This window comes from Gavialis gangeticus, unplaced genomic scaffold, assembly GCF_001723915.1.
Source record: "Gavialis gangeticus isolate Ggan-Ray unplaced genomic scaffold, GavGan_comp1, whole genome shotgun sequence".
NCBI classification, from domain to species: domain Eukaryota; kingdom Metazoa; phylum Chordata; order Crocodylia; family Gavialidae; genus Gavialis; species Gavialis gangeticus.
The window spans coordinates 5,211,582-5,224,968 of NW_017729025.1; the positions used below are offsets into that span (position 1 = coordinate 5,211,582).

Here is a 13,387-nt window from a genome sequence, read left to right on the forward strand (position 1 = left end):
GCCCGGGGCAGGGGGCTGGACTCAACAATCTTCCGAGGTCCCTTCCACCCCTAACATCCATGAAAGCTATGATTCGAGGTGCTTGGTAATGCTCAGTAAGGAGACCTCTCACTGGTTTTATCTCCTTGCTCTTCCCCAGTCTCTACCCATGCTTCTTCTGCCTTTCTGGCAGGATGCTGGGACACCACCAGGCCTTTTAGCGGCAGAGGGTTACGTCTATGCAGGAGGGGAAGGACGGAAAGCCACATGCTATCTAGGAAAAATGGCTGTGAAAAAAAATAGGTAGGCGATAGCATTAGGTCCATGGGGAGCACTGAAGCATCAGCCCCAGTTTTTTTTAGTGAACTGTCTGGGGAAAGATTTGGTTGGGTCCGAGGCTTTTGTGAACGCATCTGATTTTTGATGATGAATTTGTTACGTCTGGGGTGAGAGGCATTTGAAATGAGGAGCCCACTGTGCTGATAAGGGTTGCATCTGGTGAAGATTAGCTCCTTGATGACTGATGTCTGCTGAGTCACCATCGCCGTTTGCATTTCCGTCTTCCCCTGTTTTCCGGGAGACAGCTGGACCATAGCGATTCCCTGGAGGAAGGATGCTTTATCATCCACCCTGTCTCCAGTGAGCGTTCGGGCAGGGAAAACCTGCCTCGTGTTTGGGTTGCGTTATCCCGTTCCTCTTGCTCACTGTTCTTTGGTCTCACCCCCAGCGTTGGTATATTTGGCATAAAGGGAGAGGTATCAATACATGATCTTAAGCCAGTGTATATCTGGGACGGTGCTTATGGAATAAGAAATGTTTTTTTCTCATGTCAACTTGCTCTTGAGAGTTCGTTGCGTATGTGGAGGTGCTGGTGTGCACACTCGTGTTACCTGTAGACACGTGTACAAGTGCAAACCAACCTGATCATGTAGAGCATGAGAGTGGTAGAGCTGGGTGAAAAGACAGGACGTGTGCAATGAAGTTTGCTCCAAGGTGCTCAACTCTGCATCACCTGGTGTTCCCATAAAATGGATCACGAGGCCCTAGAATTGCTTAATAAAATTGGCTCCCTTTTCTTAGCTTTTTTTTGTCCTGCTGTAAAACCAAATGCTGCTGGGCAGGGTTCAAAGAGAACCTCTAAACTACTCTCAGACAGGATTTTGATGCCTGAAAATGTTCCTGTTTGAAAGTCTGGTACCTGAAGCCCTTCTGGGCCCAACAGCGAGGTCCCATTCACGTGGGTAAGCTAAGACTCTCCCTTGCCGTCGGGTCCAAGCTCCCACCTCCTGCCTGGGGATGTGGGATAGGACTGGGCAGAAGAGATGATGCAGAAATGAATCTTGCCTGTCCTGGTTTTTGAGGGGGGGAAAGCCTGGGTTGCTTTTAAAAGGAAAGAGCTGCTGCTTGGAGTATGAAGACCCAAACAGGTGAGCAGTGTTCAGTAGGCAATGAGATGATCAGAGATGTGTGATAAATGTGTTTACCACATGGTTCTTCACTTCATCTTGTGGTTATAACTTATCCCCTCCATGCAATGCATGGGCCTGTGTTTAGATTTGACTTCCCTGGAGGCTCTCATCTACAGGTTATCTCCCTGCAAGCAAAGCAAACATTATAGGGTGCCAAATGCTGCTCTTTGCTTCTAGAAATCAGGCACAATGACAGGCATGATGTTTTGATCTGCATTAAGCCTGTGGCTAAGAGAGAAGTAAAAGCCAGGGTATAAAACTAATCTAGGCATGATGAGATCGCTGCAATAATTGAACATGGCAAATACGTTCTCGTCAGGCCTCCGGTGCTCGCAGTGCTTTGTACTTATCAAAAGTAGCTACCTAAAGTACAGAGGAAGAAGTGGCACCTCTAATGGGACTGACTGCAGAAAGCTGAGTTGAATGCTAATCCCTTTGCGGTCCAGACATTGAACTGGTGGGGATATGTTTTTTGCAGAGAGTCTCAAAACGGGTTTCTTCTGGCTGGACACTTTCTGCCATATTATCTTTCAAGTGGGCAGACAGACTACCTGCCTAGGAAAGATTGGATACCTCTCGTGTGCGGGCTCAATCAGTGGCATCTGCATTACTGTACAAAGCAGTAGTTGCCACACCATGCTCCTATCAAAGGCTTACGTGACACGGGCTGGAAACAATGATTTAATCATCTCTTTACCACAGCTGTCGTGTTATATAAATGTATTTGGTGATAATAAAAAAATAATAAGCTTTCAGCTAAGGTATTAGCAGCCTGTCTTCTTTTTTTTCTCTCTCTCTCTTCAATTTATGAAGTTTCCTTTGCGTTCTGAAACTTTTATAATGATGGTCTTTAACGTACAGCACGTATACATTTGATAACACTTACAGACAATTTGGTTGTAACATGAACTTGTGATGGCAGGCTTGCTTAAAAAATTAATAACAGTAAATGTGCCAAGCAATAAAGGTAGGTATGGAGATTTATCTCATGAAAATATTAGTTGCAGCACTGTTCAGTTCAGTTCACTGTTCAGTTATATGTGTGCGTGTGCGTGTGCGTGTGCGCATGCACATATAAACAAGAGTCATTGGGTAAATGTGATGTCTTCCATTACACCAACTAAATAGTGGGAAAAAATGTTCTTTGCACGCTTTTGTGTGCAAACAATCTTCTTCAGGCGTAGGGAGAGTCTGCTGGTGTTTTGTGCTCTCCTGGGCGGGACAGAATAAATACGCACACAGATATACATGTCCTGCAAATGCTAATGGTAACCCCCTCTCTCTTTTTTTTTCTTTTTTTTAATTATTGCTTCCCTTGCCATCGGAAGTCCCACCCAATTTGACTGTCCCACAAGAAAAATCACCCTTGGTCACACGGGAAGGAGATACTATTGAACTGCAGTGCCAAGTGACCGGAAAGCCCAAACCGATCATTCTTTGGTCCAGAGCAGACAAGGAGACGGCGATGCCAGATGGATCGATGCAGATGGAGAGCTACGATGGGATACTAAGGATAGTGAACGTGTCTCGGGAGATGACAGGAACGTACAGATGTCAGACCAGTCAGTACAACGGATTCAACGTGAAGCCGAGAGAAGCCCTGGTACAGCTCATTGTGCAGTGTAAGTAAACACTGATTTCTTTCCCGTGTGTTTTCTGTGGATGAAGAGTCGATACAGTTTCCCAGTAAACGTATAGCAGCCCGAGTCTGCCCTTGATTGCATGCTTTGCCCCACTGTTATGGTTTTGCGCTTCCCCAAATTTGGGGTTTACAGCGTGAAGACATTATATCATTAAAAGGGACAGGGCCATCTCGTTTCTATTAGAAGGTCAGTCAGCGGCAGTGTAGCTGTCCATGTGTGTTAACGCTGATGTTGTCCGGAGGTTTCACACTCAACTTTTAGGCACAGGGGAAAACACGTGAGGGCACAGGAGCATATTTCTATAAATATTGGCTCAGTACAGATTTTGCTTTTAGACATTATCAAGGAGGAGAGAAAGTAGAGGATACCCAGCAGGGAGTCCGTCTAAAATGAGCTCTCCCTCCTGCTTTGCACAGGGCATTGTTCTGATTCTGAATCTGTGAAAGCTGTGTTTTTTGTTTTTTTTCTCAAAGCATCAGCCTCATTTAAGAGAAAATAGGGGAGCAACAATTTACTTTGCATGTACTAAGCTCTTGTCTGTGAGAACTGGGATGTCTGATCTTGTTGGAGTTTGCAGAGATGCTGATCCATTGCTGGTTAGTGACAGATGAGCTGTTTCCTAGATGTTATTTTCCATTCTGGCTCTGAAGCGATGTGGTTCTTTACTTCCACTTTTTTGTAAAGCGGCTGAGTTGCACAGCCCTCGGTAACTCCCGACTCGGGCAAAGTGGTCAGCTCGTTGCACCCAGGACTCTCCCTTACAATGTACATGTGCAGTTCTTGGCTTGCCAGCTGGGGCCTCCAGGTACCATGGATACAGATAATTTAGGCTTTCTTATTTTTCAAGGTCCATTGCAAGGTTTGTTGCATAATGGTTTCTGCTTGCAATTGCGTTTTGGGGTATTTTAGAGTGCACTCATGACTGATAGAGCTCGTTGCCTGTATTTCACACTCAGCTCAGCTATGTACAAGTGCACGGGTTCCTCTTTGGCAAGCCAGGTTCTTTGGGTTGATGTAATATCTTTTATTAGACCAACTGAGTAGTTGGAAAAAGGTTCTTTGCAAGAATGAACCTGCACCGGAAATGATGATTCCCTCCTTCATTCAGACACTGGAGGGCTGTCGTCTGCTGATACTTCGCCAAGTCTTTGGGCAGTTCCACCCCACTGACAGGCTACTTGTTCAGTCAAAGAAAGTGTTTTATGACACAATGGGACCCCATCCTTGGATATCATAACAACATTATTATTATTCTCCGGACTGAGGCCATCTGATGCCTTAAATATGTGAGTGTGGTGCTCTTTCGCTATCTGTGGATGGAGTTGTATGTAAGATAGTTAATTCTGAAGAGTGGAGTGGAGTGAAGCGTCTCACTCATTCAAAAAAATGTGGCTCTTATGGACAGCAAGGGAAGCTCTCTGCGTGAACAAACACTCGTGGCATGGCTACTTACCAACGTGGTCTGTACATCCCGTGGCCTTGAGATGGTGGCGATGATTATGCAACAGCGGCAACGTTGAGCACTCTTTGCCAACAGCAAGGTTGGCCACGTCACGATGAGTGCGTACTCAGGGAAGGTAGCGTGTTGGAGCCCCACGCTGAGATTGTACACAGGAAATAAATGCAGGTAGAGTGTTAACTGATTGAATAATGGTTGTAGTGATCGGCAGGTAAAGAAACCTGACTCCTGTCCCTTTCTTTTCCACTGACCCACTCCTGTTCCCTCGTCTTCCACTGAACCCGCAGCAAGCTGTTTTTATCTAGTTGCCTTTCCACCTTTCTGCAAGTCTTGTATGCAAGACAGGCTAGGTCGTGTTGTCATCTGCAGGTTTCGGCAGCGTGCACAATCATGGTTTCCGAATCCTGGTAGGTGTGTTCGGCATTACCGCAATGCAAAATATAATGTCGGTCATAGCAGGCAGGCTGCCAGACAGGTCCCTCTGGCAGCTTGGATAACATCAATGTTTACCCGAGGAACATGTCTGAGGTGAAGGCAGAGTTTGGAGATAGTCAATTGGAAATCATTTTCCAGATTGTTGGACTTCCTAGGGGAAAGGCAAACTGCACTCCAGTCTCCTTCACTATTCCCCCTTTTCTAGTAGTAAATCGAGGATCCTTGTGTCTTATTTATTTCTCTGGAGCTTCCTATAGAAATGGGACCCCGATGAACCCAGGTAAAAGCAACGGGCATGATGTGAAGCCTTATTGGGGGCCTTTTATTATATCTGGAAGCCACAGAGATTAGGTTTAATGGGTGACAGAGGCATTTGGAAGCTCTCATGGCCCGGCGTGAGCTGCATTATCCCTGCTCTGGATGATAAGCAGTTTATCACTTTTTCTGCAACCCTGCAGGTAGGTTATGTTGACCCAGAATCCCACACATTAAACACACTTCAAGGGGCATTCACCATGTACTTGGCTTTATAAGGGTGAATTGCTGAATCTGGGCTTGGGTCAATGTTGTGCCCAATTCTGTAGACCGCTCAGAAACACCGTCTTTCTCAGGCTCCACTTCCCACCCTGTTGAACAAGATGCAATAACTCCTATTAAGGTCAGTGGACATCATTAGTTTAAGGGCTCAAATAGTTGGGGATAACCTGCAAATCCAAATTACTATAATTTAGAGGAAAAAGCTCTGGTTTTCACAGGTAGTTAATGCATTATAAAGGAGGTCAGAAAAGTGAAAGGAAAGTGGTTATCAGGTGAATATGAAAGGTACTTGCAGGGGACTTTTCTTAATCTCCATTTGGTTAGCTTTCAAGTGACTTTATTCAGACACCAGCAAACGAGAACGTCAGTGTAAATGGAGGAAGCAGGTATTATGCATGGCCGTTGATTTTTCTTCTGGTGGAGGATGGTATTCATGTGCATGTTAATTTATAGGATTTAATTTAGCTAATCTAGGAATATTCTGTAAGATTTATTATTAGAGGATTCTATAAGTAATAAATAGAAGGAGCTATTTTGTGAAACTGTTTGAATTATGGAATGACTTAATAATTTTACTCTTTACCTTGTATGTGGGGGCGTGTGTGGGGAGGCATTGGTAAGCAGCACGGAGCTAGTTGTATATAATCCAGTACCATAGAGCATAAAAATTATTTTTCTACTTGTGGGGAGTAGAAAACTTGGCCCCTTGTGCAATCTGTCTCTTTCTGTTTCCTGTTCTCTCGTCTCCTTGCCCATGCCATGTGGCTTTATTCCCATGTTACGCATTGTCCAAATTTGATGTTGCAAGCTCCCTAGGCCAGAGACGGTTTTGGGGATACATGTGTATGCAGTGGGACTCTACATCAGCTTTGTGCAATTTGTGAACTTGCTCAGCAAGCTCTCCATTCCCACATCCAGGTGAGTCATAAATATTAAGCAGCACTGACCCCAAAACAGACCCTTGTGGAGTCCCACTTTAAACCTCCTGCCATTCTGAAATGCATCCATTTATAGTTATTCCTGGGTATTCAGTCCATTCTGTATCCACCTAACAGCCATCCTGCCTAACCTGTATTTCTCTGTCTCACGTGTGACATTCAGGTAGAACTACAACAAGTTTTCCTTCAGTCCCCATGTATTGTGCCCACCTCATTCCCTTCATCCATCAAATGACTTTCCGCCTTGGTTGGGCACGGTTTATTCTTCAGAAATCCAGATGTGCTTCTTGCCGTCATCTCCTCATCCTCCAGGTGTTTACAAATTGTCTGTTTTGCAATGTGCTTCCAGGTCTTGAAGTCAGGCTGACCAGTCAGTCTGTAATTCCTCAGGTCCCTCATTTCAAAGATGGGCACCGTGTCACCCCTTCGCTTCTCTGGGGCTTTGCCTGTCGCCCTAGACCTTGCAAATCCTATTGCCATCAGCTCCAAGATTTCTCCAGCCAGTTTCTTCTGCCCCTCTGGGTTGAATTGTCAGGCGTTGACTACTTAATTTTTTTTTTTTTTCCAAATGCTTTCCAGCATCCTCTTTACTTATGATCCACAGCTCCTCCCTTTCTTGGTCTGTATTCATTTAATGGGGACAATGGACACAGGGGACACAGTCTGATTATAGAAAGCTCCTCCGCTTCACAGTTCCCTACAGAGTCCGGGGTCTCTGGGGGGGTCTCTGCTGCATTGCAGTCTCATCATAGCAACAGGCCCATCTGTCTGCAAGGCGGTCTGTGTTGGGGCAGTTCTGAGTGAAGATTTTACCTGAATAAGGCTCTCCTGGTGTTCACACTCACATGTACCCACAAATGCAAAGGCTCTGTGCAGCTGGGGAAGCTGTTGAGAGGGTGCGTTAAGTCCTTTTGTGTGCAGGTTTTATAATACTAGTGTATTTGCATTGCATTAATGCATCCAGATCTTAACCAGCAACTGCCTGCTCTATTTCTCTCCTTCCCTTGGGAGTTTAAATATAATCACTTGGGCAGGGCAGGTCACCTTCTCTGTTTTTATTATTCAGTGTGTGTGCACGAGGTTGGGGTTTTTTGGGTTTTTTGTTTTGTTTTGTTTTGTTTTGTTTTGTTTTGTTTTGTTTTGTTTTGTTTTGTTTGGGGGAGTTGGTTTGGGTTTTTTTAAAGTGTTTTGCTCTCATTATTTAAGTGGGATTTCCTGGGAGGATTTTGGAGAGGGACCCAAAGGTGGCTCTCTGAGTCCCTTTAGACCAGGCAGAGATGTGTCTAAAATGTGTCCTCGCCGTCCTGGAGAGGCCATAAATGACTCCACTGAACACAGATCCCCTGTTGTTGGCCTGAGGACTAGTGCACAGATGTTAAGAGACTTCTTTTTTCCTTTCTTTTTTTTGTTTTTTTGTTTTGTTTTGTTTTGTTTTACAGGGGGTGGGAGTCTCCTAGAAGGAGTCATTGCATTTAACATATATATTAGGTTGCTTTACTCAGCTTGGTGTGTGCTCAAAGGCTGCCTAATGCCAGCTGGAAATGGTAAAAGTGTACACGGTGTAATGCATTTATTAACAGTTCTGTCCACTTGCTGTCCCCCTCTGCATCCCCACATCCAAATTTAGGTTAACAACAATTTTGGAAAATACACAGATGGAATCTTGTTGGCAGAAAAAAAAATGGACTCGAGAAATAATCTGAATGATCCATTTTTACTACTGGAATAGAGCAATCAACTGATAAAAATGCCAAGAGGTACAATATCATAAACTGCTTGCATCATGCACCTTATCAAGTGATGATGCCAACAAGGACAGTATAGTTTTTCATGATAAGATATTGCTGTATCCGGTGCCCACGTTTTATATGTTTAATTTTATTTTGGTGTTACATAAAATATTCTTCATCACATAAACTGTTTTTTCAAATGTATCGGTCTCCAAGTGCTTGTAAAGCTCCCTAAAACACCAAATATATTTCATAGTAAGTTGGTTTGCAAAACAATCGACCAAAGCATGATGCATTGATTTTTCTTTTCAGTTCAGCTGCAGTTTTATGTATACTGTGCCTGCTGTCTTATAAATTACAAACAAATAATCAAATCATGCTGTTTTAGAACACTCTTTGGGATCATATTTGAAGTATAACAGAGTTCATTAGTGAGAAATATCGGGACAGATTATCATCCCCAGTGCATCACTTTAAGTATGAAGTGAATCGGTGGAATTTGAAATAGTTTCTATGCATTTACATCAGTGTGATGGGGCTCAGAAATCAGGTCAGCTTTGCCCCGATTCCATGAGATCTACATTATGAAAGTAGAAAAGATCTATTATGCTCTGGCGGGGCTCTTTGCCAGCTCACGATGGATATATCTTCTCAGCAATTCTCCAAATGCACCTCATGAAATATTTAGTGTTAATATATTTTCATAAATCTAAAAAAAAAATCAGTGTTCATTGGACTGTATCCATGTTGCCTGTTGAAAAACGGCAGACTAGACAGAGAGAGACTGGACGGTCTGTCCATAATAGACTTGGTAAATCCTCCATGCTACTGCCTGACCCTCCTCATGTGAAGTCCAAGGACACTGTCTGTCTAAACTGGGTGGAGATAGTTGTAAGTGACTTCTGGGATGTAAGGACCAGGGTAATCAGGGAAAGCAATAAAGGCTACTTCTGAGACTGGAGTAATTTGCTTTGCCTGGATAGTCCATGTTAAAAGCACATTGAGATGTTTCTGCTGGTCTAATAAAAGGTGTGATACAGGTGTGCAACACGCACACACTTTAAATCCATTACCGTGTCGTCCAAATATGTGAATGTTTATGTAAGTATGAGCTCAGACTGGAATCGATACAACGGAGAGCTGCAAGGCTGATCGTGTGGAAGGAAAGCCTGTCTCACAAGAGAAATCTTAAAAGAACTTTGTTCATCCAAGGAAAAAATAGGCTGAAAGCAGAAGAATGATTTTAGCCACGTTGCAGCTTGGGCTTAAGAACAAATGGGCACCAATGGGTTTTGAATAACTTTAGGTTGGGAATTAGATGAACATTTCTAACCACCCCCCCCCCCAAAAAAAAAAAAGGCTAGTAAGAGGAAAACAATCTGAATTGGTTTAAGAAGCAGCTGTATAACTTTGTGACTAGGGGGTCCCACTCTGTCTTGGTTGTGACATGAAGAAGCCATTTTGATAGCCCACAGATATTGTTCCCAGTCGCCTGTTTATCAAACAAGAATGAAACAGCAGGCCTGCAGGCATGAGAATTTCAGTCTAGAACAGTGTCGGGTATCAACATCACTAAACCAAACTCTATGGCTAGGGACAGACTTTACACATAAACCGGTTTAAGTGATCAGAAACTGGTTTAAACCAGTAACAGAACAGAAGCTCAGTGCACATAAACCAGTTTCAAAATGGCTGAAACTGGTTTAAGATAAACCTGGTTGAATGTAGTACCAGACTTAACTGATCTGGGTTAAACTGATTTATGAAACTTCTGTCCCAGACTCGTTCCTGGTTTAAATTAAATCACAGTCCCCCAGTGTGCTTTCTAGCCCTGTGCTGTCTGCTCCAGCAGAGAGTTGGTGGTGGTGGGAGAGGCAGGGGGAGGGAGGGAGGCAGGGACTGCCTGCCCCCTGGCAAAACCCAGCTGGAGTCTGGGGTCAGGGGTCAGAGAGAGGGGGATTAAACCCCCCTTTCCTCAAGTACAGAGCTGCCCTGCTGCTAAACTTTCTGAAAGTTACTGCTGGCTGTGACTTTGGACTACAAATCCCAGAGGCACCTGGAAGCAGGAAGAGGAAGTGATAAGCAACCCTGCAGAGTCCTGCTGCTGTGATTCTGGACTGAAAATCCCAGAGACCTCAGGAGCAGTAGGAAGAAGCAGCGAACACACGGCCAGAGAGCCGTGAATGTGGCTGCATTTTCTGAATCAAAAGTAAATGTGTGTCCAGTTGTTTCTCAGTGTAATCTCTGCAACTTAGACACAACCTGCAAAGACTAAATTGATTCATCCTTGAGGTTTTTTGACTGTCTGTACTTAGCCTTTATGGCTTAACTCTCCTGGTTTTGAGGAAGTTGCACATGGCAAAGAATTGGGTCTTTCGTTCTTTTAAACAGCAAAAAGGGTCGTCGTTTTGTCAGCATTCAGCACTAAACTTCTTCATTTCACTGGCTGACACAGCCAGAGGAGTTAGTGGCATAGTGTCATTAACCTTAATCCGGATCACAAGCCAAAACTCCCAGCGGTAGGCACCATCAGCATTGCTTTCATCTAAAGCTAATATTGGTAAAGCAGTAACTATTGATTAACATCAGCAGCAGGGAGATCTTTGCTCTACTTATGCAATAGCGGCACACTGAACCTAAAGGTATTCGCAAGTCTTTGCATAATGTTTTAATTAACTGTCCTGACACCAGCCATGTCTTTCAAGCTGATGGGTGGGAGGGGATCTCAGGATGGATCTGAGCTGAAGCATTTATTCCTGACTTTGACAATATATTTCTTAAATTGTATTTTATATTTAGAATATATTCTTAATTTCTAAAGAGGGATCTAATGGTACTGGATGAGAACATGTAGGACAGAATAATTTCAAAGGACCATCTGAGTTTATTTTAAACAAAGAAACCAAAAAGAAAATTGTTTTTTGTCATTTTATGGCCATATTATGTAGATCAAATCCTGGAGGGTTGACACTACCGAAGCCTTAGCATTTTTTCTTCTTACGTTTGTGGTAGAGAGTTTAGTCAGCAGAGCCATGAAGCCACAATCGTTTTGCACAATACTAATTAACATTCAGGGTGGAAGTTATGGAATCAAATATGCCCCCCAGGCTGTTTGGCTCAGTACTTTCTGAATTAATTGCTGTATTGGTTATTAGCTATGAGCTATTCTATTTATTTAAGACTTTCCCCTTCCCTCTCTCGTAAGTATTTCTCTAATAGTTTGCACCTTTTTTGGAGCTTGGAACTTAAGTGAGTTTCCAGAGGCAATAAAAATGGCATGCAGACTTGTATCTTTTGAATAAATAAAATGTTCCAGGTTTCCATTATTTTTGCTTGGGTTCTACCAGTGGGCCACAAAATGCTAGTTGGATACACCCCAATATATTTTTTTAGAAATATACTGGGGTCAGTGAGATTTCAGCACAACTTTGTGCTACCAGAGAGCCAGGCTTCCAGGTAGGTGGCTTCAGAATGATGTTTTCCCAAATCACAGCATCCAGAGCAATAGGGTCCCTGGGCTTCCCAAACTCTAGTACCTGGAGAGCCAGCTCATATGAGCGTCTAGCAGTCCTGGGGTTCATGGCCCCAGGACAAGCCCATATGGCAAGACTGCCCCACGGCCGTTAACCACCCAGCGAGTTGTATCAATTGTTCAGTGAAACTGGCTTCATCCTTGTCAGTTTTATTCAGCAGATGCCTGGATCCCAAAGAGGGTATTTTGTCATGGAAATGTCATGTATTGGCCACGCCATGTGTGCGTGGGGACAGGGAGTTGGATGGGTAAAATTCCACAACAGCTTTCAAAATGTTGAAATTTGTGGAATTTGATTTTTTTTAATGCATTTAAAGCAATGCATCTTTGCCTTACCATTCTGAAAATAGTGACTTAACGGTTTTGTAGAAACGTTCAATAAGGATAATGACCATGATGGTAAATAAGAATGAGAACAGCAGCAACAGTAATCCAGCTAAGGTACACGTATTGCATGAGAAATTCAATCCAAATAGTTTAGATTTGGCAGATGTAAACAGCTGATAATAGGGTTTTATAACATAACAGGTGAAGCAGCCTTCCATAAAAGAAAAGCAAAATTTGCCGACTATTTATCTAAACTGAAATTAATAGTTAGTAGTCGCTGCTGCTTAGAGTGGAATGACATTTTACAATTAAATGAGGAAGATGAACAGCATTTATTTGTTTACAAAAATTCCTTGAATCTCAACAAGTGTCTAATGTTTCCCTTTTAAAGTCTGGTTTAGCTGTAAACTTCAGTTCATAATTTTCTGGGTGAATACATAATCCATTATAATAAACTACTTGGCTTGGCTAAGAAAAATTTTTTATAAACTGTGTTCTGAAAATCTTCAATACATTTAAAACAAATCTTTTAGGAGGGAGGGATTTTTACTTGAGAAGAACATGTAAATTAAAGCCTATGACTGGTATATAGGAGAACTGAGTTCAACTCACAACCATACAAGAGATTTGCTGTTTGAATTTGAGCATGTGCTCAAATCTTGGTGCCTCACTTTCCCCATTTCTAATATTAAGGTAAATTTTCTGTGTCTATATGTTGAAATACCCGTACTACATTCTTGGGGCTTTTGGATCATGCTTTTATATGTAAATAGTCATTCAACCCAATAATGCAGTTTTTTAATGATGCAGGCAAGTTTTATAGTTTCATAGTTTCTAGGGTCGGAAGGGACCTGAGCAGATCATCTAGTCCGACCCCCTGCCATGGCAGGAAAGAGAACTGGGGTCAAACGACCCCAGCAAGGTGTACATCTAACCTCCTATTAAAGCCCCCCAGGGTAGGAGCCAGCACCACTTCGCTTGGAAGTTGGTTCCAGACCCTAGCCGCCCTGACCGTGAAGTAGCGCCTCCTGTTGTCTAGTCTGAATCTCCCCTCTGCCAGCTTGTGACTGTTATTCCTGATCACTCCTGGCAGTGCTCAGGGGAACAGGGACTCCCTCAGTGCCTGCTGGTCCCCTCTGACTAGTCTGTAACAGGCCACTAGATCCCCCTCAGCCTTCTCTTGTGGAGGCTGAACAGGTTCAGGTCCTGTCGCCTCTCCTCGTAGGGCCTGCCCTGCTGCCCCCTGATCATGCGAGTGGCCTCCTCTGGACCCTTTCCCTGTTGTCCACATCCCTCCTGAAGTGCGGCGCCCAGAACTGGACGCAGTACTCCAGCTGC

General features: G+C 43.6%; 1 protein-coding gene across 1 annotated transcript in view; it reads left to right on the forward strand.

The window, feature by feature from the left end:
* MDGA2 (MAM domain containing glycosylphosphatidylinositol anchor 2) overlaps nucleotides 1–13,387 on the forward strand; it is a 557,209-nt gene that overhangs the window by 249,834 nt on the left and 293,988 nt on the right. The window contains exon 7 of the mRNA XM_019519874.1: nucleotides 2,777–3,070. Coding sequence (XP_019375419.1) covers nucleotides 2,777–3,070 — 294 coding nt within the window. The remainder of the gene's footprint in view (nucleotides 1–2,776; nucleotides 3,071–13,387) is intronic.